Source organism: Plasmodium yoelii (genome assembly GCF_900002385.2).
Source record: "Plasmodium yoelii strain 17X genome assembly, chromosome: 13".
NCBI classification, from domain to species: Eukaryota; Apicomplexa; class Aconoidasida; order Haemosporida; family Plasmodiidae; genus Plasmodium; species Plasmodium yoelii.
Window position 1 is genome coordinate 2,190,906 of NC_036185.2, and position 25,686 is coordinate 2,216,591.

A 25,686-nucleotide genomic window follows, 5' to 3' on the forward strand; every position below is an offset into this window, starting at 1 on the left:
ATAACTAATTACTAATTCACATTTTTTTTTTTTTTTCTGAGCATAATTCCTTTGTGCAGGTTTTTTATTTTCCCCTCCCCATCGCGTAGCTATACACAACGGGAACAAATATTGCTAATTCATGTATAGTTTAATATATATATGTATATGTACATTTTTTTTTATTCATCCTAAAAATGAACATAAGTATGAAAATACAAAACAAAAAAAATGGCTTATTCGCTAGTTTAGTAATATGTGTAATTATAAGAGTAGTCGTATTTTATGTGTTAAACATTTTAGAAGGGTCAAACTATGAATATATTGAAAAAATTATAAACATAAATAGTATAATAAAAGAAGAAAATATCCCAAATTTAGAAAAATCTAAGCTTAACAATAATGAATACAAAACATGGGAACACAATCGTATAAATTATTTAAATGGAAATTTAGAACAATATTTTCAAATGGATAAACGTTATAATAAAAATATAAAAGAAAATATATTTAAAAGTGATTCTATGTATTATTCATTTAATTCAGATATATATAATATGAAATATATATATGATAGTTATATATTAAGGAAAAGATATAAAGACATATATTCATTTTTAGTATTACGAATAAATCCTATATTTTTAAGCTTTTTACATTTTATTATATTTAATGAAAAAAAAAATATTATGAACAAGGTCAGAATAAAAACATCAGAAAAAAAAATAAATAGACAATCTAATGTGATAGATATTTTCCCTTATCATGAATTTCGATATTTCATGCTAATATGCTTAACAGATATATTCATAGCTATTTTTTTATTTCTAATAATTGAACATATAAAAAAGAAGAAAGATTTTTTTAATTATATTTATGAACAAACAAGCCAAAATGGATGGAAACTAATTAATCCTGTTTTGTTAATAAATATTTATTTAAATAATCCTCTTACTATTTTAGCAAATGTATTTTTATCTTTAGACAATTTTAAGTTGCTGATAATAACAATGTCTTTTTATTTGACTATATTAAGGATATCAACAAATTCAAACAAGATTATTTTATTTATTAATTTTTTTTGTATAATTGTTTTAAATTCAATTCTTATTTATATAACATCTTTTCATTTTATACTTATAATTATTGGGATAAATAATTTTATTATTTTTATTAAAGACAATATAATTATTTCTCATATTAAAAAACAGATTGAATTTCAAAAACTGTTTTTTATCTTGTTCAAAAATTTTATAATTCTACTTTTTACTTGTATATTTTATGGCTTATTAATAATTGTATCATATTATATGAATGGCAAGTCAATTGTAAGAAATGAAAGAAAAAATGGGAAAGAAAATGGGAAAGAAAATAGTCTGAAAATATATAAACACAGTTTACATTTATATCTTTTATTATTTATACATTTTATTATTTTTATTTTATTATTTTTATTTTTTTATTTTATTATTTTTATTTTTTTATTTTTTTTTATCCCAGTCCTTTCTAAATAATACACTGATAAACGAATACAAGATTTTTTACCTGATCCCCAATTTGGGAAATTATTGGTATATCTTTTCGACGGTAATACTTTAAAAATTTATTTCATAAAAAATGAAAAGCCAATTATGGATATTATTGGGCTTACAAATAGTTTCGTTATTTTTCCCCTTCTCTAGATGTTCAAGAACTATTACTATTCCTTTTTGTTTCTCTTTCATGTAAGATCAAATACGTTTTTATTTATGTTATTTATATTTTTTATGTTATTTATATTTTTTATTTTATTTATATTTTTTATGTTATTTGTGTGCACACACATATCTATGGATATTTTTCCCCTTGTTTGCCTCCAGTTTCATATCTTCCTTTACCCCATACCACTTTTTTTCCGTCTATCGAAAACGCCCCTTATTTACTTAAAAATTATGATCGCGGTAAAAACAAAGAGAAGTGCTACTACTATATCTGATTCATGTAATATGCCTGACTCATATAATGTGTGTACATTTATGCATTTTTTTTTTTTTTTCAGATTGCGCTTGTATTTCATCCAAACATAGTAGTAAACGATATAATATACGTATTGGTAAGTTAATTTGGAAATAACAATATTTAACAATTTGTAAAATATAAAAACATATATAGTATATATTTTTTTTTTCAGATATTAATGTCTATAGATTACGAAAATACGTTGTATACCATTCCATTCGCAAAACTAGTAAAAAACTGAACAAACATTTGAGCTTACATAATATATATGCACTTTTCCTAATACTGTGCCAATTAACATTTTTTTACATTTTTACATTTTTTTTAGCTATCTATTTGGGTCATTCATTTTAATATGTTTTCAATTACTTTGAATACATGGCTACGTAAAAATACTGGAAATGCTAATTTTGTTTTATTTAATCAGCTTATTGTTTTTAATATAACAGGTAATTTTTATACATATAATATATTACTGTGTATATATTTATTTTTGCTCGACTAGCTATTTTTATTTTTTTTGTTCGACTAGCTATTTTTATTTTTTTTTGTTAGACTAGCTATATATATTTTTTTTTTTTTTTTTATAGCCTTTATAATAACAAATAGCATAAAATTTTACATTCGAATTCAAACACCAACTACACAATTGGAAGAAGGAAAATGTATTGTAGTGTCAAAACCCAGAAATACAGAATTTAAACTTTTAAATATATTTAAAAAAAAAATCGAATAAATATTTTTTTTAGTATATAAAAAGTAAAAAATATATATATTTTATTATATAATTAAAAAAGAAATATTCTAGCCATTTCGCACAATTTATTATAATACTTACTATATGTGTGCGATTATGTTTTCTACAAAATACACAAGTAATATATACATTGAAAAATGTATGTATTTATATTCGTTTTTTTATTATAAAAATATGTAACCTTTTTTCATGGCATTTAAACATGTACAAAACATGCCAAAATGTTGCATATGCATATGTATGTACATAATTTTCTTCCAACCCTCACATGTTTATAACATTTTTTACTGTTAAGTTTGTTTTTAGTCGAATATAAAAAACATGACACCCCCTTCAATTAATTTATTGCATATGTTTTAACAATGCAAAACGTCTTACATGAAAGTAACATCTTTTGTTTGCTATTGCATACGTAAGTAAATGGCTATACATATAGCGATATAAATAAATATATATGAACAATTTTAAAATGGCGAGATATATTATATCGAATTTTTTAACAAGAGAAAGAATACAACAACATGGCTGACAAGCATTTATTTTATATATCTCATTTATTTTATATATATCTTTAATTTTGTATATCTTTTATTTTGTATATCTTTTATTTTGTATATCTTTCATTTTGTATATCTTTCATTTTGTATATCTTTTATTTTGTATATCTTTTATTTTGTATATAGTTGGCTACTTTTCAACGATATAATAAAAATATTTTAAATCAAAATATAAAATGGTTTTTTTTTAATGTTTATTTTATTTATGTGAAATAGTATATCCTTAAATTTTTAAGATTAAAAAAAATTTAAGAAAATATAAATATATAGCACCATCTTAAATATTTGTTTTAGCTATATTTTTTTCTTTACATTTTTGAATCCATATGTATAACCAAAATAGCAAAAGAACAAAGAAATGCAATGCGTTGTGTTATTAATTTAATTCAATAGTGATATTTATTCGAAATGTGATTATAATTAGCAGTATGCATGTATGCCTATAAATATATATTATATATTATATTATATTATATATATATATATATACTATAATGATGTATATATGGGTATATTTGATTCCTGTATATCATATTTTATTTTTATTGCTTATTATGTTTTTACGACATTATGTATATAAAAAAGCAAATAAATTCATAAATTTGAAATTTATCCCCTAAATGTAATACAAATATTATAATTATATTTTTATACATTATTAATTTATAATTAGTTTACAATTTAAAAATAAAAATTAACTAATTTTGTAACATCATTTTATAACATCATTTTGGTAACATCACTTTGATAACATCATTTTGTATAATTAAGTTTAAGAAAAAATATCATTATTTTAATTTTATTTTTACTTTTATTTTTACTTTTATTTTTATTTCTACTTTATTTTTACTTTTACTTTTTCATGATATTACAAAAATAACTACCAACTTTTAATTTCATTATTATTAATAACATATTTATAAATGTAAAACATTTTTGGAATTGCTGATTTTTTCTTATAAAACCAAAGAATTAAAAAAAAAAAAAAAAAATATATATATATATATATAAGCAACATTTTAAGTAGCCAAATAATTTTTCTTTTATTTTTTTTAGTATATTTTATTATCATATATAGTTTTAGCAGTTTGTATATATTCATTTTTAAAATAAAATGGCATTATCTTTATTTAAAAAAAAAGAAACTAAGGAGGATTCTAAAGCTACTGATTCAAACATCCAAGGAGGTTAGTATCCCCATTACCCAGACAAAATTAACAAGAATTTTTATTTTTCTACATTTACATATTGTTTCCTATACTTTGTTTTTCCCATTTGTGTGATTCTAAACTGTGTGCTATTTTATTTTTTATGATGAAAAAAAAGTATCTGATTCTAATATGATGATATCTTATATCATTTCACCAAGATCTCTGAAAAAATAAAATAAAAAAAATTATAATTTTTTTATGGCATCACAAATGTGGCGTTTTACATGTTTATTTTGTTCATAATGAAAAATGGAAAAAATGAAAAAAATTGAAAAATTTACGAACCCAATGACACTGTTTTGTTTCATTTATTGCGCTAACATTCTTATAGATATGCACATTTATGCAATTTATTTTATTTTTTCATTTTTTTATTTTTTTATTTTTTCATTTTTCCCATTTTTAGATGAAGATGTAAAGGCAAATACCCAATTGACTGAATCGACTGCAGCAGAGTCTGAAGTAAAATCTAACGCAGATAGTAAAAAGAAAAGTAATAAAAAAAAGAAAGATGATTCAGATTCCTCAGATTCCTCAGATTCTTCAGATTCTTCTGATGAGGAAGAAACAAAAAAAGTAGAACCCGCTCAAAATAAAGTAGAACCCGCTCAAGATAAAGTAGAACCCGCTCAAGATAAAGTAGAACCTGTTCAAAAAAAAGTAGAAGCCCCAAAAAAGAAAAAAGACGATTCAGATTCATCGGATTCATCAGATTCTTCTGACTCTTCTGATGAGGAAGAAACAAAAAAAGTTGAACCCGTTCAAAAAAAAGTAGAACCTGCTCAAAATAAAGTAGAACCCGCTCAAAATAAAGTAGAAACCAAGGAAAAGAAAAAAGCTGACTCAGATTCGTCAGATTCATCTGATTCTTCTTCTGACTCATCAGATTCTTCTTCTGATTCAGAAGATGAAAAAAATAAAACAACAGAAGTTAAATCAACTTTCCCACTCAAAAATAATAAAACAGAATCTATTTTGTCAGGAAACCAAAACAAAGAAGATGGGCAAGGAAAAAGAAAAAATGATAATTCATTTGATAAAGGAAAAAATAAAAAACAAAAAAAAAATAATGGAATAGATTCAATGGCAAATAACGAAACAAACAATAACCAATTTAATAATAAAAAAGGATATATAGTTACAATTAACAATATAAGTAAAGATCAAAATTATGAAGATTTAAATTTATTTATAAAAAATTTATTAGGTGAATCATATAACGAAGAAGAAGTTATCTTAGGAATAAGTAATTACTATAATTGTGCATTTCTGTTTTGTCAAAAAAATGATATTAAAGAAAAGTTGTTATTTAAAAATAAGGAAAAATTTAAAGGTGTTCCTCTTATTATATCTGAAGGAATATTATCTCCAACAATATATATATATACATCAAATCCAAAATTCAATGATACAGATGCTAGATCTTTATTTGGTGAATATGGAAATGTAACTAATATATATGTATACGGAAATAATAATAATAATAATAATAATACACAAACGAAAAAAACTAAAGTTAAAATCACATTTGATTCACCACAAGGAGCTTTAAAAGCATTAGAAAAAGATGGATATTTATGGAAAAATTATTATGTACAAGTTACCCCATCTACATCTCTTAATGGTGATTCAGGATTTGGTGGTAATAATAAAGGTGATCGAAATAATTACAATAATGGAAATGGTGGCTTTTTTAAGAAAAGAGGTGGAGGAAATGGAGGAAAAGGGTTTTCCGGAAAAAAGTTTGGAAACAATTTCAATAATCGAGATAAAAACAATTTTAATAAAAAACCATTTAATAATTTTAAAAATAAAAAAAATTTCGAACAAAATTATGATCAAAATTAAAAGCTCATAAAATGTACACACTTGGAAGTGTATGCATATGTATGTATATGTATATATGTATATGCATATGCATATGTATGTATATGTATATATGTATATGCATATGCATGTGTATATGCATTTTTTTGCACAAAATGGATGTTTATTGTAATCGACCATGCTGACACACATTTAGCTATACTGCTCTTATTCATATATATGCTATATTTGTGATAATAAAAATATTATTATCTTATTTTCTTTTACAATTCAAATTAAGGAATAATGGATATATACAATGTTGTATATATTTTATCTCATTTTTATATTTAATAAATACACACAAAATTATATTTTCAACCTTTTCAACATTTTCAACCTTTTCAACATTTTCAACCTGTTCAACCTGTTCAACCATTTATTATCTATATATCTTGTTACCTACCCATCTTTTGGCATTTATGAATCGTGTAAAATCTTAAATATTTTCATGTTTAAATTTAATTACACAATTGTTTATGTTTTCATTATATGAACACTAACACACATTGCTTAAATAAATAATTACATATCTTCAAGCCTCTTGTTAATTATGCAAATTCGGCGACCCCTTTATCGGCTACCCCTTTATTGGCTACCCTTTTTTCGTACGCTAAACTGAATGTATGTGATTGTATCCATAGGGGGTGGGGAACTGAAACAAATTTAGATGAAAATTTTTATTCGTTCTTTATTTATTTGTGTTATGATATTAGATAGGTCAGACCAGTTAGGTCTATACATATGATCATATATTAAAAGATTTTTGAGAAGATAAAATAATTCTGGTTTTTTTATATATGATTGAAGATGATCAACCTTATATTGAAACATTCGAGAATCATTTATATAATTTAAAATATCTTCATTCATTGATATAATATAATAAAAAGATAATCCTAAACAGAATATGTCATTTTTTATAAGATACTTTTCTATATTAATTATTTTATTTTTTTTTATATTTTTTTTTAATTTATTTGTTTTTTTTTTTATATAAAGTAAAAGTTCAGGTGAAATATATTTCATACATGCCCTTGTTTTATTTATAACATAAAAATAATAATTTGTTAATTTCATTTTGGGAACAAAATTTCCAATTAAAATATTAAAACCATTGTTACTTATAAATAAATTAGTTGGTTTTATATTCCCATGAACTATATTTTTCTCTTGTAAATAATTCATAACTTTTATAATGTTACATAAATTTTTATATACCATTTCATCACTAAATTTATATTTATTATATGGATTTATATTTTTAATCATTTTTTTAATATTACCATTTATCATAAATGGTGTTACAAACCCTGCAACTTGTTTATTTTTTTTATCAAGCTCTTTTTTATTTAATATAATTATGTCACTATATGGGACCACACCTAACGTTTCGTATGTAACTTCGTAATCTTTATTTCCTGTACTCTTATTTTTTCCGTCTTTGTAATTCAAATCGTTTTCTTTTTCTTCTTCCTCAAAATATGACTCTTCGTTTTCTTCACAATTATCCATATCTTTACAATATTCCTTATATTCATATATCGAATTTTTTATATCTTTCCCTTCTTTAATTAACTTGTTAATTTTTACGTTATTTGAACTGTCTTCTGAAAATATAAATTCGTGACCCCCTACTATCGTTTCGTCACATTCTATAACTTTTATATTATATATATAGCTTCTATATCCTTTTTTATTTTCATCGCGTTTAGTTTTGTCACCACGTTTTTGACCATTTTGATAGGTTTGATAGGTTTGGTAATTTTGACCATTTTGACCATTTTGATAGGTTTGATAATTTTGACTGGGGCTGTTAGTATGAGTTATTGCCCAATTGTTATAAATTTCATTTTTTGTGTTTAAGTATGAATTTTTTATTTTTTCGATTAAAGGATTGTTTTGAAAATTGGAATATGGAAAATCTAATCGGAAGTTATAAGATGGTTCATTTTTTAATAATATATCAAATTTTTCTTGAATTGTATTTATTTTTGAAAGTTGTTCTTTCATCCCTTGTTTTTTTTCTGATAATCTAAGTAATATTTGGTTAGCATTTTTTGATTCGTCTGATATTTTATTTTCATAATTTAAATTATCTGGATCATATTCATCTATTTGTTGTTCTAAATTTACACATATAGATTTAGTTGCATTTATCATTTTATCTACATTATTTAAACATTTTTTTAAATTTTTTTGAACTATATTTCCATTATATTTTATCACATAACTATGCCCAAATTTATTATTACAACCTTCATTTTCAATAACATATATAAATTCCTTGGGCCACAAAATTTCCCCTGCTAATAAACCCCATTTGCTCATTTTTTTGACACACACATATTTGATAATTATTCAAATGAAAAAATTGTATATATATATATTACACATAAATCATATTATTTTTATTCTCTACTATTTTTTCAATGAAATTTACAACATTTTAACATATAAATATTGTATATACTGTTATATATTTTTTTCGTGTTTTTCAAAATGGCTAGCACTAATGGAAAAAAAATTCAAAAAAATAAAAAAAATTCAAAAAAATAAAAAAAATTCAAAAAAAATCAAAAAAATTCAAAAAAAATTCAAAAAAATTTAAAAATACCTGTACAGTTTTTATTAATTTGTGTGTCACAAGAAAAAAAATAAAAATTAACACAAATTAACCTGTCTGGTCATGTAAAAATGTAGATATATTTGGCTATTTTTTTTTTTTATACAAATATACATGTATGTTCATGTAAATTAAAATCTACAAACATACACATGTACAACCATGCATTCATATTTTGAAAAAAAAAATCGGAAAATTATAAAATTGTAAAATTGTAAAGTTGTAAAATTGTAAAATTATAAAATTATAAAAACAAAAACAGGTAAAAATGAAATAACATAATCGGACAAATGGGAATTAAAAAATGTGGGGGGAAATTTTTGATTTCATCTTCAATAATAAATTTTCTAAAATTATACAAAAAATGCTTCTATAAAAAAATGGAATAAAAATGAATATGAATTATTTTTCTATCTATGTTAATTTTTCTATCTATGTTAATTTTTCTATCTATGTTAATTATTTTATCGTGTTAACTATTTTATCGTGTTAACTATTTTATCGTGTTAACTATTTTATCGTGTTAACTATTTTATCGTGTTAATTTTTTTTTTCTATTACAATGAACTTTTAAAATTCCGTATAACTTTACAATTAAAGGAAAGATTGTAACAGCTCTTTATGTATAAATTTTTTAATTCTTTTGTTTTTAATTTATATCTGAAAAGGTGTTGAAAAAAATTATGGTTGTATGAGCAAATTAGCCTGTGACTTGATAACTTACACACATATTTATTGTTTTAACAAAATTAGCCAATAAAACAATTTTTTAGTTGATAAAATTTAACATACTTTCGTGAAACGGTATAAAAGTCAGTGTTAAAAATATCGTAAATAATAAGACTAAAGTAAAACCTTTTTATCTTTACCCACTCAAATGTTTGGGATATTTCTTCGATATTTATTCTTGGAGTGAAGATAAAAAATAGGAAGAGAAATGTGAGGGTTTAAAAAGTGAAGATAAAAAATAGGAAGAGAAATATGAGGGTTTAAAAAGTAAGGGTTAAAAAGTGATATTTTTTAAAGTGCGATTTTTTCCGCTTTTGCTTACTCCCCCTTGAGGAATCGCTCAGAAACTTCCTTGAAATTTTCATTTTTTCGCATCTTGTATTTTTGTAATATGTCCAGATTAAGGTCTAAATATTTGAAAATTTTGAGTGCATTAATTTGGTCGTTATTTTGAAGTAATGCACTTTCGTATATTTCGAAATTAATTTTCAAGTTTATGTCGGAACCTAGACAAAATACAAAAATCATTAGAAGCGTATCCGGAGAAAACCCTTCAAAAAAAAAAAAAAAAAAACATATAAATAGTTAAAATAATAAAAAATGAGGTAATAAATAATTGTCATTTTGTTTTGCTATACCTTTAACATATGTGATATGAATTATAGAATAGTTAAAAATAAAATCTAAAGAAGTAGGAGCCGAATGAACATAAGGAGATATTTCTGAACATGTCAGGTCATCATCTTCCTCAAGAATGTCATATACATAAAAATTATTTTGTTTATTATTTATGTTAATAAGAAATAAATATTTAATAAATTGGACAAATAAATTTGGAAATATATTTTTATTAATATGAGTATCTTTAAAAATAGATAAAATTGTTATAAATGGTATTGTACATTTTTCATTTTCTTGGTCTAATATATTATTTGATTTATAATGATTACATAAATTTTTAAAGAGACAAATTTTTTCTTGTAAATTTGATTTTATCATAATATTTATATTAATATATTGATTTAAAAAATTAAAATTAAAAATATTTTCTATTTTATATAAATTAACATTATAAATCTTTTCAAATATATAATAATAATAATTTTGTTCTTTTTCATAAGGTATAATAATTAATTTATTATCAAATAAGTATTGAAAAATTTGTTTAATTTCAAGTAGAATATTTTCTTTATATTTTTCAGGAAAATCTTTATCTTTTATTTGATCAGTTTCCATACCATATTTACAAAATTTAAGTGCATATAAAAAAAAAAAATATATAATATCTTTTTTTGTTTTTATTATATTTAATTCTATTAGTTCTATAATAAATTTACATAAATCAAAATTTTCCATTGTGCTTTTTATTGTCTTTTTTTCTCCATCATCTTGAAATAACATTTTTAAATATTCTACATCATCTTTACCATTTAAAAATATTATTACTTTTCCATCACAATTTGTATCATAATCTTTTATATAACAATTATTTTTATTTGTAAGCTCATCTTTTTTTATTTCATTATAGAAACTATCATTGATTTGTTTATTATTAGAATGTAAAGGTTTTATAGTAAAATTATTATTTTCATCATTTTTTTTTTTTAATCTTCCACACCTTCCAGATATTTGAATAATTTGATCTTTTGTTAAAAATGAAATACCGATTTTTATATTCCTTATAATTATTGTATGTACATTAAAATTTACACCAACAGATAAAGTTGTTGTGCAGCAAAGACAAAATAGTATATTATTTCGAAGGGCATTCTCAATAATATCTTTTTCATTTTTTCCTAATTCAGAATGATGATAAAAAATTCCATTAATAATTAATTTTTCTATTTCTAAAATGTTTATATTTATATCTTTTATCTCATTTAATTGATTTATTAATTTTTTCCTTTTTTCTAATAATTCAATACTTATATTAAAATAATTATTTTTTAAATAATATGAAATTACATTACTAATAAATGATGCAACTTTTTCACTTTGTTTTTTTGTCGAACAAAATATTAATACATTTCTTTTTAAAATTAATTCTTCACTTAATATATATCCTAAATGATCTGGATCTAACACATATGGCATATCCAATGTCCTCTCAATATATTTTTGTTCTATATCTTTATACATCACATTTTTTATTTTATACAGGTATTTTATTTTTTGTGTCTTTTTGCTACTTACTCGTATCTTCGCTTCCAGCCATTTTCCGATCTGACCAAAACAGCGAAATTAAGAAAAATATGAACGGCAAGGTAAATTGGACACATGTATGAAAATAAAAATATGAACATAAAAAAATATGAACAGACAATGCGAATTAGACACATGTATGGAAATAAAAAATATGAACGGGCAAGGTAAATTGGACACATGTATGAAAATAAAAATATGAACATAAAAAAATATGAACAGACAATGCGAATTAGACACATGTATGAAAATAAAAAATATGAACGGGCAAGGTAAATTGGACACACGTATGGAAATAAAAAATATGCACATGTGTGTATAGGGGTATATATTTGCATAGCCTACATGGTCGATGTTGGAGAAAGTTGCAGAGAAACCATATGTTCGTAAATTAAAAATATGATTGTAATTTTTTTGGGCATATTTAATTTTTGTTAATAAGGATTCAATGAAAAACCCTCTTTGCAAATCATTGATATAGTGAATTTCATCAATAATAAAAATAAAATTGGATTTTAAATTATTTTTAATTATAATATTAATTATAATATTAGCTTGTTCATATGTACATAAAGCTATATCAGTCGATAGACTATAAGAATAACCAGTAAAATTAAAGCTATTAAATTTTTTAATATTTAATGATACTGTGCTATTTCCTAGTAGCATTTCATAATAATCATATTTTTCATTTATTAGTGATACAGTTGGTAAAGTTAATATAACTCTATATCCTTTGTATAAAATAAATCGAATAATTATAATATCATAAATTAATGTTTTTCCCATTCCTGTTGGCATACTGAATAAAAAGTTTTTATAAAATTCTTTATCATTCTGTATATTTTTTATTTGGGTTTCGTTCATGTTTTTTTCCTGAACATGTTCAGGCATTACATTATTGTCCAAACATTTTACCATTTCTCCTTTTTCTCCAAAATTTTCAAAGGCAGAAAAAAACTCTGAATTCAATATCTCATTTATATCTTGAACATGCGTAGCATCGTATATTATATCATCTTTTTTATCATTTAAATTACTTTCAATATATTCATTTTCAAAAGCATTTCTTAAACACTCGATCTGTTCATCGTATAATTCATATATTTTAATTTCGTTATATTTTCTGCATGAACAAGTCAGGAAAAAATGAAAAAAAAAAAAAAAAAATTAAGTGTACATAATATAGCTATTTTCACCAAAAATTGCATAACCGATTTTTTTTGAACTTTTACAATATCCTACTTACCTTATGATAGATGGTGGTATGTAGTAATATTCAAAATTTTTTTCATCATGAATAAATTTGTCTATTTTGTTTAAATCGTTCACTGTTTCATATACAAACTTGATATTGTTTATCGAGGAACATTCTCCTGTTTCTATAAATGGTTATATACATGAACGTGTACATAAAAAAAAGTAAGAATAAGTAATATAATATATTATAAGAAATGGGACTTATAAATATACAAATGGTTGTAAACATGTCTATTTATTCATTACTTGATATTTTCAATTTGGTGAGAATATCATTGTCAAAATCTGCAATCTCTCTATAATCAGGCTAGTTAAAAATAAAATTAATGTTTCATTTTTTATATTTTATTATTTTTTTTTTGAAAAAAATAAATAACATATATATGAACATGTTCATATTTACTAACACTTGTGTAGACATGTCCCGATAAAGAAATGTATATCAATTGGTGATTATTTTTATATAATTTTTTTTTAAATATTCCTAATCTGTAATATGTTTATATTTGAAATGATGAAGAATAGGATTTGATAAAAAAAAAAAAATAAAAAAATATATGTAGACTAAAAATATTAATTAGTACATAACAAATAATGCATATTTTAAAAATAACAATAAAATGAACAAATTTGTTTAATTCATTTTATTTTCACATATATACATAAATATTTATGGATGTATGTAATTTCTATTTTAACCTTCTATGACATATTGTTAGGTTTTCCTTTTTATCTTTTTTTTTTTGTTTTGCAAAAAACATTGTATCACGCCCAAAAAAACAAAAAAAAAAATTTATTAATTATAACACTCTTCCATTTGTTGATAAAAATAGACTGAAATTATTTTTATAATATAATTAAGTCTATTTTTCATATGTAAAAAAAATAACATAATTTTAACTTTTTATTCGTTATATACTAAAATATATTAAATAGTAATACGTTATACACCTTTATGAAATATATATATCAATTTATTATTTTGCTTAATTATAAATTAGCTCGATTATATTTAAAATATAATTTGTTATAATCTATCACATTTCAAAGATTGATAAGGAAATCGATTTAAATTTTTCGTTGTTATTTCAATAATAATAATAATAACAACATATTTTTTATAAAATTATGTACATTAATAATATTTTATTATTTAATAATTATTATTTTTAAGTTTTATATTATGACATAGCGAATGAGAACAAATGTGTAAAAATAGCTATACAATATTATACATATATTATTAGCATATATATTTAAGTAGCTATATTGTGATATCCCATTTTACCTAATTATCAAAAAAAAAAAAAAAAAAAATAAGGGATGGACCTCCTAAATATTCTTAAAATAAACGAAATAAAAAAATATCCAAAATAATTTCTTTATTTTTTTTTTCAACCTATCTTGATCTTTTTAGTACAATTTATATTATTAACAAAAATGGAAGGAATGCAATACATATATCCAGCATATTTTTCTCACCATATCGGAAATAGCGACCACAACAGTATGCCATAAAATTAGTAATCATATACCATTCTTCAATTTTGCATATACATACATAACATATATTTTTTTTTATTTATAAACAATTAAAATAATTGTATATAGAAAGCTATTTTTTTTTTTAATTTTTTTTACCTTCTGAATTGGAAGGTTTATCGAAATGAAAAAGTTGTATATATATATATATATAATACGATTTTATATACATAAAAAATTAATTAATAAGAAGGATAACATATTTTAAATAGTATACAATTATATTAGCTTGTTTTGTTTTGTTTGAAATAATTTTTTTTTTTTCAGAAAGCCAAATATAATGCCAAAATGTCATTTTTTGATGATTCTATGTCAGATGAATCCATAAGGGATAAATTTGATGAGGAGATCGAAGAAAAGGAATATGAAAATTTTGATAAAGAAAAAAATAATAATGAAAAAAATAAATTACAAAAATATAACATTATAAATGATGAAATTCAATCAACTACTATAATAAATAGAAACCCCCAAACAAACAAGAAAACACTAAATATAAAAGGCGAATATCACTCTTTTAAGCTTCCAAAATTTTTAGAGGTATGTCCTGATATCGAAAAGAAAAAGGAAGCAGAAAATGGTGGCGAAAAGAGTGGCGAAAATGGTGGCGAAAAGAGTGGCGAAAAGAGTGGCGAAAAGAGTGGCGAAAATGGTGGCGAAAATGGTGGCGAAAAGGATGGGGGAAAAAGTGAAATATCCCAAGCAGGGGCAAATAAAAGTGCTGTTATCTCATGGTCTTTTGATGAAAATTTATATACACAAATAAAAGAGAAGAAAAATATAAATGATTTATTTGAAGCCGAAAAAGAACAAAATAAAATAATGAACGGAAACAATAATCAAGAATGTTTAACAGATGATAGCGAATTAAATATATCTGATTTGGACGATATTTATGAAAAATATGATGTAGATAATAGTGATATTATAAGTGTTCCAAGTAATGATGGAAATAGTAACGAAGATGGCAACGAAGATAGTAATGAACATGTTTTATTGGAAAACTTGGAATTTTTAGAAACTAATTCATTTATTGTAGAATATGAAGATGGGAAGAAAATTCTTTTTGTTGATAACAATCCATATATTTTAGAAGAGGATAATGAGTTGAATTATTTAATAGAATGTACAGATGAAAATGTTTTATTAATACATGGAAAAATTGGTAAAAAATTATTTATTAAAACTATATCAAAAGAAGAACAAATTCCACCACAAAAATTTAAACCACCTAAAGAAAATATATATTATTCACTTAATGAAAATACATAATAAAATAATATTACAAAAATAAATTTTTAAATATTAAACACCAAATAAATAATTCAGTAATTACACTTATCCTTTGATAAATCTTAAAAAAAAAAATATCCTTAAAATATTTTTATTTAATAATTTTTATTTAATAATTTTTACTTAAATATTGTTAATTATCAGATTTCATATAATTAATTTTGTCATATATATTAGAATTGATATGTCTTAGTTTATGCAACACATGTATATTTAATATTTCATGGAGTAACTATAATGTGTGTAAATAATAGACGTCTATCATTTTTATTTTTTATTTTTATGAAATTTTGTACTAGCCAAAAAAATGCTTTATTTTTTTTTTTTTTTGTAAATATAGCTCGATTTAAGCATATATAATATTCCATGTTCAGAAAATTTATTTTCCCTTTTTAAAACACAAAAATGAATAATGAAATTGCTTGAATCGATTGTGGGTATTTTTAAAGAATTTACATAATTTCTTATAAATATTGTGGTATTTTTTTGTGTCAATGTTTCATATTATTATGTTTCAAAATACCGACGTGTTATTACTACTATTATTATTGTTAGCATAATTTTTTTAGTGATATATATTTTATTGCATTTTTTTTTTATTATGATTATATTTTTGTGCATGTACACACCATACATATATATACACAACATCATATGAACATCATACACATATTGGCTGTTTATAAAAAAAAATAACTTCCCGCATCCTAAGTATTATCATTATTATTACCATTGCTATAGCTATTTTTACATGACATGTTAATAAAATATAACCATTTTATATCATGTATACCCTAATTTTTTTAAAACATCCTAAGTAGGATAATTATATAAAAAATTGACCAATCCAATGTATTTATTTTGTTAGCTATACATGGATAGAGTAGATGAATTGACTAAATTTTTGAAATAATTAAAACTAATATGTATGAAAATTTGGATAAATATTATGTTCCAAATTATGGAAATGATAAAAATAAAATCCTTATAATAATCGGTAAACTTGTTAGAATTTAAAATAAATGCGAAATAATGCAAAATAATGTTTGAAAAATATGTGAATACATTTTAGGCACAATAATTTGACTTGATTATATGGGCGTGAAATATAAAAATAACTTTAAGCACATTTTCATATATGGTTAACACAATTTATAAGATAACGATATGTATAACATATTTAAAAGGAAAAGAAAACAAAAATATAAATAGCTGGAAATCAAAATTAAATTAATACAATATTAAATTAATACAATATTAAATTAATATATATATATATATATTATATATATGTTTTATACATTTTTAATTATATTGCAATTGCAACTATCCGCAAATAATAAGAATACCGAATACAAAAGGAATTGCATATTTTTTTTTTTTTTTAATTTTTTAGTAAAATTTATATTTCATAAAAAAAAAAACACACATATACATACAAACAAAAGATTTGATATTATAATGGATTTCATAAAAGAACAATATAACTCGGCAATATTAGATCTTAAAAAAACATTTAGAAACCCAAGAGATAGTATATCTCACATATTAAATGTTATATGTTTGTTACTAAATGCTTTTATGATATGGAAATTATTAGTAGTAGCTACAGGTTAATAAAACAGAATACATACTATACATATTATAAAATTTATGCACATAAATATAGGGATATTTATGAATGATTGTTTTGATATACCTAGTCATTTTTTTTTTTTCATTTAGTTATACTAGATTTTATTTAATAGATTTTTGAATAGATATGTATTTATTTAGTCTACTACTATTTTATACTAGAAAATTATTCTAAAAAAATGAAAAAATAATAATATTTCTATCCCATTTTATTTATACATATTCATTTGCAGGATGTGAATCACCTATTGTTGTTGTTTTAAGTGGAAGTATGGAACCAGGATATTACAGAGGAGATACTTTAGCTTTATACAACCCACCAATTATACATGCTGGTGATGTTGTGGTATATCAAATAAATGGGAGAGATATTCCTATTGTTCATAGAATTTTAAATATTCATAAAACAAAAGATAATCAATATCATTTATTATCAAAAGGAGATAATAATAATATAGATGATAGAGGATTATATGATACACATCAATATTGGTTAGAAAATAAACATGTTCTTGGACTATCAGTTGGATATGCACCATATATCGGAATGTTAACAATATGGGTTAATGAATATCCAACTATTAAATGGGGAATTGTTTCGTTGATGTTATTAATGATATTACTTGGGTATGAATAAATTTGTTTTAATTAAATTTGTTCAAAAATGTAAAAAAAAAAAAAAAAAAAAAAAAAAAAAAAAAAAAAAAAACTGACTTTTGATTGGAAGGATGTAGACCATACATTTATGTACATGCATATGTATATATATATGTGTATATATATATATATTTTTTTTTTTTTTTTAACTTATTTAATTAAATTTTTTGTGAGAACTATTATTTATGGTTCTTAGTAATTTTTTTTGGACAATACATAATAGACATTAACAAATGTTTATTTCATTTTTTATTTTAAAACAAACCTTAAATATAACTTAAAAAAATTATTAATATTTTTATTTATTTATTCTTCTATTCTATGTATATACATTCTATATTATATAATTTGAATTCCCAAATGGACAAAATGCCATATCACATGTATATGTTTGTTTATTCAATGTGGAAATGTGTTTCTTGAGATTTATTTTCACTTTTTAAATAAAAAATAAAATTGTATTGGGTTTTAATTTGATGGTCAATTAGTCATACTTTCCAATCACATATATTATGTACATGTATTTTTAATTGTTTTAAAAATTATACAAATATATTTCATACAATTTTATTGACGACATATATTTTTTTTGTGTATTTTATAGGAGATATGTAATATCCCCTTAAAAGAAAAATGCTGTCTATATATTTAATTTTTTATTTTACACATCCATCCTTTGTATTTCCTATTTTGTCATTGTATTAACTAGCTTTCTCAAATTGTGATTTTTACAATTTTTACAATTTTTATATTTTTACAATTTTTATATTTTTACAATTTTTATATTTTTACAATTTTTATAGTTTTACAATTTTTATAGTTTTACAATTTTTGTTGTTTTACAATTTTTTAAGCTTCACATTGTACAACTTATTTGGCATTGCTTAAATTAGCTTGACGTCTATATTAGCCACTCGAAAATGATACGACTTTTCTTTGTACTACTAGTTACACTTGTGTGTGTGCATAAGTTTTTTTTTTTTACATGCACTGTTCATAATAAAAATGATAGTAAGTCAGAAAATATATTAAGCTCAAATGGAATTTTAAAAAATATTGTAAAACATTCACCAAAAATAAGCGAAGATGAAATAAATGAAAGCACAATGAAAATAGTTAAAAAAGCACATGAAGATGAAAATAAAATGTTAGAAAAAATAGGAGCATGTCAAAAAGATTATACATTACCATGTCCAAAATATTGGGAACAAAACCCAAAAATTATGAACAATGAAAAAATTATTACATGTACAGCTAATAATGAATATGATGGATTTTGTGAAAAATATCAATCATTTACATATTTTTCTGAACAAGATAAAATGAATTTTGAATTAAGTTGTAATGTAGAATGGGAATGTAAAAATTTAAATAATATTTGTCCAAATGGAAAAAGAGATTACAGTGAACCATGCCCTATAGGTTTTATTGTTCAAAATGATAATAGTTGCAAAGCTGATATAAAAATATATGATGGTATGTGTAATAGTGATAATATAAATTTTAATCACATGAACAGTTCAGAAAAAAATGATTGGAGTGTTGCATGTGGTGCTTATTGGGAATGTTATAAAGAATGTCAATCAAATGAAATATTTTCAAATTGTCCAAAAAATTGGAAAGAAATAAATAAATATGATTGTATACCTAATCAAAAATATAAAGGTCCATGTAAAGGAAAACATAATTTTCAATATTATACAAAAAAAATGAAAATTGAATTTGAAGATATATGTAAAACCAAATTTGTGTGCAAAAAAAATTTCCAAAAAAATTGCCAAAAAAATTATGAACAAGATTGTCCAATTGATTGGGTAAAACAAAATGGATATTGTTTAGCACCAACATCATTTAATTTTTGTAATAAAAAAAAATTATCTATAGAAAATTTAAAAATAAATGATAAAATAAAATTTGAAAAAGAATGTTTAGTTAATTGGGAATGTAAAAAAAATGAAGATGATAATTCATTTTGTCAAATGGATTGGTCTTATGATTGTCCATATAATTGGATAAAAGAAAAACATAATGAAAAACAAAAATATATTTGTAATTTTAATTCTTCTAATTATAATGGAAAATGTAAAAATATAATTTTCGAAAATAATTCAAGTGAAGCTACTAAAAGAAAAATAGCTTCGAATTGTCATACCCCATGGCCATGTATAAATAAAAAATTTGTACCTTTGATGAATTTTCCAAATAAAAATAATATAAAACAATCTAATGATAAAAACAACAATATAAATGGTTCAATAACACAAAATGGAGATATATATAATCGTAATATTTATCATATAATTGATTATGATAAAGATTTACCAGATTTCGATATATTATCATAAATACAACATATTCATTGATAGAAAAAATTGTTAGTGGAATCTCAAATGGGAATACTTTCCCTTGCTCATATTTATGCATAACCACATTTTGTAATTAAGTTTGTACATCTTTCTTTTTAAAAATTGCATTACCGTTTCATTTTGATATATTAGAGAAACTGTCCCCCACACACACTACATCGTACGAAAATGTGTACGAAAATGTGTATATACAAACAGATGCCATATGATGTGCATAGATAGGCGTATACCCCCCGCTTTAATAAGCGCGATGCCAATAAGATGTCAGTTAAGCATTGATTTAAGGAGAATGACCCATGGAGATGTGTGATAAAAAATTGGAAAGATAGTAACAATAATATATATGATAGTGGAAAATGAAATTATAATTAAATGAATAATAAACAATAGGTAAATTTAATTTATTTGTCTTCATTTTATAATTTAACAAAAATATAATTTTCTTGTATAATAATATTACACTTAACCGATGTGCATATATATATGTAATTATTTATGACCATTATGTACAAACATAACTTTTTAAACATCTTACAAAAATTGTGCCTCTATTTTTTATATTTATTTTTTCGTTCTGTTTGTTCTTTAAACAACAATTTAAGAATCTGTTAATCATCAAAAAGGGGCAACGGGGTAACAAAAACAATGTAAAACAAAATGAAAAATGAAAAATGAAAAATAAAAAAAAAAAATAAAAAATAAAAAAAAAAATTTATTTCTTTGATTTAAAAAAAAAAAAAAAAAAAAAAAATGTTGTGTCGGAAAACGATAGTGTAATAAACATCAAAACACTGAATAATTCGAAAATATTTATTATTTTTGTTTGGATTTTTATTTTTATTATTTTATTTTTATTATTTTATTTTTTTTTTTATAATATTTTCCTGCACACAATATATTATTGTATATATGGATGATTCACAAATAACTATAACCATCCAGTAGCGAAATAGAGAATGAAAGATTTTCCATTTCCAGTTTATAATTATTAAATTTTTTTTTTAATAATTAACACAAAGAGATATTATATAAAGTGGAAAGAATATAATTATTTATTTTATTATTAAAATAAAAATAGAAATGAGCATAGTGAGTCAAGAACAAACTAAAGAGGATAGGAAAATAAGCAAAGATAATGAACTATCAGAATCCTATTCTTATTTTTCAGAATTAAGAAAAAAAATAATTTTAAAAGAACAAGAAATTGCAGAAAAAAGAAATAAAGAATTAAAACGAGGACATAAAAATGAAAATAATAAAGTTACATATAGATCATTTGATGAATTTTATAAATATAAAAAAAAATATGAAGATTATGAAAGTAAAATAAAAAATGAAACATGGAAACATTTAAATAAAAGTCAATTTAAAGAAAGAGATAAATTAAATAATATTAATTTTATATCTATCGAACAAAATGATGAAAAATATTCATATACTAAATTTAAAATGGAAAGAGCTGGAACAGTTAAACAATTAAAAGATTATTTTCAAAAAATTCAAAATGAAAAATTACAAAAAAAAAATCAAAGTTTAATTCGTAAAAGTAACACTAAAAATTGGTCTACTCCTTTAAATGCTGACAACATAGGCAAAGAAAAAGGCGAAGCAAACGAAAAAGGCGAAGCAAACGAAAAAAGCGAAAAAAATGAAGCGAACGAAAAAAATGAAGCGAACGAAGCGAACGAACCCATCAGTGAACAGAATCAGACAACCGAATCAAATGTAAAGACAGATTGTAATAATAAAATATCTACCAAGAATATCGATTTTTCAGGAAATTCTATTGCACTAATTAAAAAAAATAATAATGAATTTATTGATGATACAAAAAGAAATATATCTATTGAACGTGAAGACACAACAGAAGGAGGAAGCACATTTGGAAGGGGAAGTACATTTGAACGAGATGAAAATGATGAAATAATTGAAGATGAGATATTAGATGATGAAATAGAAAATATGGATAAAAGAGAAATAAATTTATTATATAATTTAATAAATGAAATGAAAAAAGGAAATGAAAATGATGAAGATTATATTTCAAATTTAATAGAAGAATTACATAATTCAGATAAAGGATATTTAATTGAAAAAATTCTTAACATTTTAAAAAAGTTTGATAAAAATGAAAAACCATATCAAATATCAAATCTTTCTTCTGGTGAGTTTAATGAAAATATAATTTCAAAAGAACTAGAATATTCTCAAATAACAAAAAATCAAATTATAGAAAAACGAGAAGAATTCGATAGTACTTTATCTGAACAAGATGATAAAAATGAAATTAAAAATAATAAAAAACTAAATAATAATATAAAAAAAGAAGATAAAAATGATAGTCAATTTGAATGGTTTTATTCAAATATGGATGATATTTATAAAAAAGAAATAAATTCAAATATTGATAAAAATATAATTAATGATGAAATCAAAGAATATTCAAGTGATAGTAGTGAAAAACAAGACTTATTTTTATGGCTAGATAATAAACATGTTCAAAATGTTATAACTAAGGAAAGTCAAATTGAGGAAGATATCATACCTACCATTGAATAACATTCTAACATCAAAATAATGACCTAATTAATTTCGGGGAAAAATATATAATATCTTATTTAAAATTGGGCCAAAAAAAGACAAAGTAAATACAAAGTAAAACACACGCACACATATATATATGTATGGATGTATGTACGTGTGTATATTTCTCTTTTATATATTCTCATCTTTTCCTTTTTTTTTTAGTATTTTTGTCTCATAAATAATTTGTACATTATTATATTCCCCATTGTTTGTAATTAAAAGTTATATGCAAAATATATGGTGATAATTTTTTAATATTTCATTTTATTTCATTTTGTTTTGTTTTATCAATTGTTTATCTTTAAAAGTGTATTTCATATTATAATAATTTTGTTTTTAAAACATATTTTGACTTGTAAAAAATAACATAAAAAATAAAAGAATATATGTGAAAGCCTTTTTTTTGGGGGTGTCTCTTTTATTTTCTTAGTTCATCTTTTTTTCGCTTGTCGTGTTTTTTCCTCTGCTTTTTCTAATAAAATGGGAAAGTAATAAAAATAATGAGGTCAATGTGCACACACATTTTTTTTGTATGCTATGAAAAATGTGTGCAAATGAACAAATCTATAAAATAGCTAGCTAAATAGCCAAATAAATAAAAAAATAGCTAGCTTAAAATGGCTAGCTAAGATAGGAAATGACAAAGACTTACCTAATGGCTGCTGCATAAACAAATATGCTTCCGGGAATGTAAAGGAACAAAACGAAAATACAAAAATAGTAAATGTCAATTTGAAAATTCAAATTGTTGGGCATTGCATAGGGGAATGATCTTAAAAAGGGAGTTGATTGGATATTTTTTAGGCTAGTCAGTGTACATACAACTTCGGACACAATTCCTATTGGGTATAGTATCAGTGGAACTGTAAAGCAAAGCAGCAAAATAAGGCAGCAAAATGATAAAATTGAAAAGGGCAAATATGTTCATAATACATATCAACACATGTAAGTCGCAACTTTTTGAGTCATGGGAAAATTTTCCCATTTTGTCTGTCCATTGTTTTTATATATATGTACACACAAATATAGCCATTTGGTTATAAAGTTTTTTTTTTTTTTTTAATCAAGCATACGTTTATTTCGTAAGGATGTTAATATTCCAACTCTTATATTTAGCAAATTGAGAGAATATATAAGATAGCGAATTATATCTATAATTGCCCATGGAATTAAACAAGACAATATCCATTTATTATTGTTTGGTAAATAATTAAAAATTAAATGAACAATAAAAAAACGGCTGAATATTTGAGTCACCACTATTTTAACATCCGATTTTATAAAACCTATAAAAAAAAATTATAAAAATATGCACATGTTTTGAAAAATTTAACAAAATTTATCCAAATTTATCAAAGCTTATCAAAGCTTATCAAAGCTTATCAAGGCTTATCAAAATTATGTGTACCAAAAAGTGAAAATAGCACATCAAAAATGGATAACGATTGAGTTATAGCTATCAATTTTTTATGTTTGCCCCAGAATTTAGTAATAGGGCGTTTCTCATTATATAAAGCATACTCTACCGAAACATACAACACACATATCCACAATAAATAGGATACAGTGTTATAAATAAATAAACATTTATTCTTTATATTCATTTTTTTTTAAAGAAAATTCGAATTTGGTGAATATTTATATAAATTCTTGTATTATATATACCCCAAAATATATCAATCCTGGAAATTGATAGTCAAAAAATTTGTTTATTTTATATGATAAGGCATATTTTAATTGACACTAAAAATGTTTATATAATATTCTTTTAAAACAAAATAACTAATATGCACATAAAAAATATATTTATGACAAAGTCAGGAAAAAAAAATAATAATTTTCCAAAAAATAGCTAAAATGTGAAAAAAAAAAAAAAAAAAAAAATAAGAGGGTTGGTGAAATAAAAAATTAAAACGAAAGCTATACAAATATATATATTAGGACTATAGAATATTTATTATCATTATTATTATTATTACTTTGGTAATATATATATTTGTTAAAATCAATGGATATTAAAATTGTCAAAATTCAACAGAATTATATAAAAGCAATTCACAAATTAAATACTAAAATGAATATTTATATATTTAAAGAAAAAATACAAGTGAATAATTTTGTTCTTAATTTTTTTATAACCATTATATAATTTATATACTTTTGAAAAAAAAAAAAAAAATCACAAACTTATTCTACATTTGAGCATATGTGTATTTATATTTTTGACTAAACTTATAATAATAAATATAATTTTTTTAAGGTGATTTTATAATTTTTTTTTACTAAGGTTGAGTTTGGCTTTTAAAATTGTAAACGAAAAAAAAATGAAAATGGAAATGTAAATAAAAATGTAAATAAAAATAAAAATGTAAATAAAAATAAAAATGAAACATTTATCATTTTTATTGTTGCTTGCGAAATC

The 25,686-nt window shown here is 22.0% G+C and overlaps 9 protein-coding genes and 1 non-coding gene across 10 annotated transcripts; 7 read left to right on the forward strand and 3 right to left on the reverse strand.

Annotated features, from left to right (window-relative positions):
* Positions 1–176: 176 nt before the first annotated feature.
* On the forward strand, positions 177–2,713 carry PY17X_1350500 (GPI transamidase subunit PIG-U, putative; the record flags this gene model as incomplete). The annotated part of the gene is made up of 8 exons (XM_022957241.1): positions 177–1,307; positions 1,480–1,566; positions 1,662–1,703; positions 1,839–1,919; positions 2,018–2,071; positions 2,150–2,206; positions 2,306–2,426; positions 2,568–2,713. 8 exons carry the CDS (start codon positions 177–179, stop codon positions 2,711–2,713), a joined length of 1,719 nt encoding a protein of 572 aa, XP_022813691.1.
* Positions 2,714–4,405: 1,692 nt separating this feature from the next.
* Positions 4,406–6,350, forward strand: PY17X_1350600 (RNA-binding protein, putative; the record flags this gene model as incomplete). The annotated part of the gene is made up of 2 exons (XM_022957242.1): positions 4,406–4,478; positions 4,909–6,350. The coding sequence occupies 2 exons, from the start codon at positions 4,406–4,408 to the stop codon at positions 6,348–6,350; spliced, it is 1,515 nt and encodes a 504-aa protein (XP_022813692.1).
* On the forward strand, positions 4,599–4,678 carry PY17X_1350700. Its single transcript, XR_002696583.1, has one exon. It is a non-coding gene; the product is annotated as a small nucleolar RNA snoR17 (small nucleolar RNA).
* A 684-nt stretch (positions 6,351–7,034) lies between the features above and the next one.
* Positions 7,035–8,699, reverse strand: PY17X_1350800 (protein kinase, putative; the record flags this gene model as incomplete). Its single annotated transcript, XM_022957243.1, has 1 exon — positions 7,035–8,699. One exon carries the CDS (start codon positions 8,697–8,699, stop codon positions 7,035–7,037), a length of 1,665 nt encoding a protein of 554 aa, XP_022813693.1.
* Positions 8,700–9,291: 592 nt separating this feature from the next.
* PY17X_1350900 (DNA polymerase theta, putative) lies at positions 9,292–13,946 on the reverse strand (the record flags this gene model as incomplete). Its single annotated transcript, XM_022957244.1, has 10 exons — positions 9,292–9,364; positions 9,556–9,654; positions 9,787–9,900; positions 10,046–10,274; positions 10,362–11,946; positions 12,271–13,051; positions 13,175–13,307; positions 13,432–13,492; positions 13,593–13,674; positions 13,885–13,946. 10 exons carry the CDS (start codon positions 13,944–13,946, stop codon positions 9,292–9,294), a joined length of 3,219 nt encoding a protein of 1,072 aa, XP_022813694.1.
* A 1,069-nt stretch (positions 13,947–15,015) lies between these two features.
* Positions 15,016–15,999, forward strand: PY17X_1351000 (conserved Plasmodium protein, unknown function; the record flags this gene model as incomplete). The annotated part of the gene is made up of 1 exon (XM_719606.1): positions 15,016–15,999. The coding sequence occupies one exon, from the start codon at positions 15,016–15,018 to the stop codon at positions 15,997–15,999; it is 984 nt and encodes a 327-aa protein (XP_724699.1).
* A 1,482-nt stretch (positions 16,000–17,481) lies between these two features.
* PY17X_1351100 (signal peptidase 18 subunit) lies at positions 17,482–18,292 on the forward strand (the record flags this gene model as incomplete). The annotated part of the gene is made up of 2 exons (XM_719605.2): positions 17,482–17,632; positions 17,889–18,292. The coding sequence occupies 2 exons, from the start codon at positions 17,482–17,484 to the stop codon at positions 18,290–18,292; spliced, it is 555 nt and encodes a 184-aa protein (XP_724698.2).
* Positions 18,293–19,232: 940 nt separating this feature from the next.
* On the forward strand, positions 19,233–20,657 carry PY17X_1351200 (uncharacterized protein; the record flags this gene model as incomplete). Its single annotated transcript, XM_719474.2, has 1 exon — positions 19,233–20,657. The coding sequence occupies one exon, from the start codon at positions 19,233–19,235 to the stop codon at positions 20,655–20,657; it is 1,425 nt and encodes a 474-aa protein (XP_724567.2).
* A 1,101-nt stretch (positions 20,658–21,758) lies between these two features.
* On the forward strand, positions 21,759–23,237 carry PY17X_1351300 (conserved Plasmodium protein, unknown function; the record flags this gene model as incomplete). The annotated part of the gene is made up of 1 exon (XM_724949.1): positions 21,759–23,237. The coding sequence occupies one exon, from the start codon at positions 21,759–21,761 to the stop codon at positions 23,235–23,237; it is 1,479 nt and encodes a 492-aa protein (XP_730042.1).
* Positions 23,238–23,690: 453 nt separating this feature from the next.
* On the reverse strand, positions 23,691–24,868 carry PY17X_1351400 (protein tyrosine phosphatase-like protein, putative; the record flags this gene model as incomplete). Its single annotated transcript, XM_022957245.1, has 4 exons — positions 23,691–23,736; positions 23,917–24,127; positions 24,338–24,550; positions 24,673–24,868. The coding sequence occupies 4 exons, from the start codon at positions 24,866–24,868 to the stop codon at positions 23,691–23,693; spliced, it is 666 nt and encodes a 221-aa protein (XP_022813695.1).
* Positions 24,869–25,686: the final 818 nt, after the last annotated feature.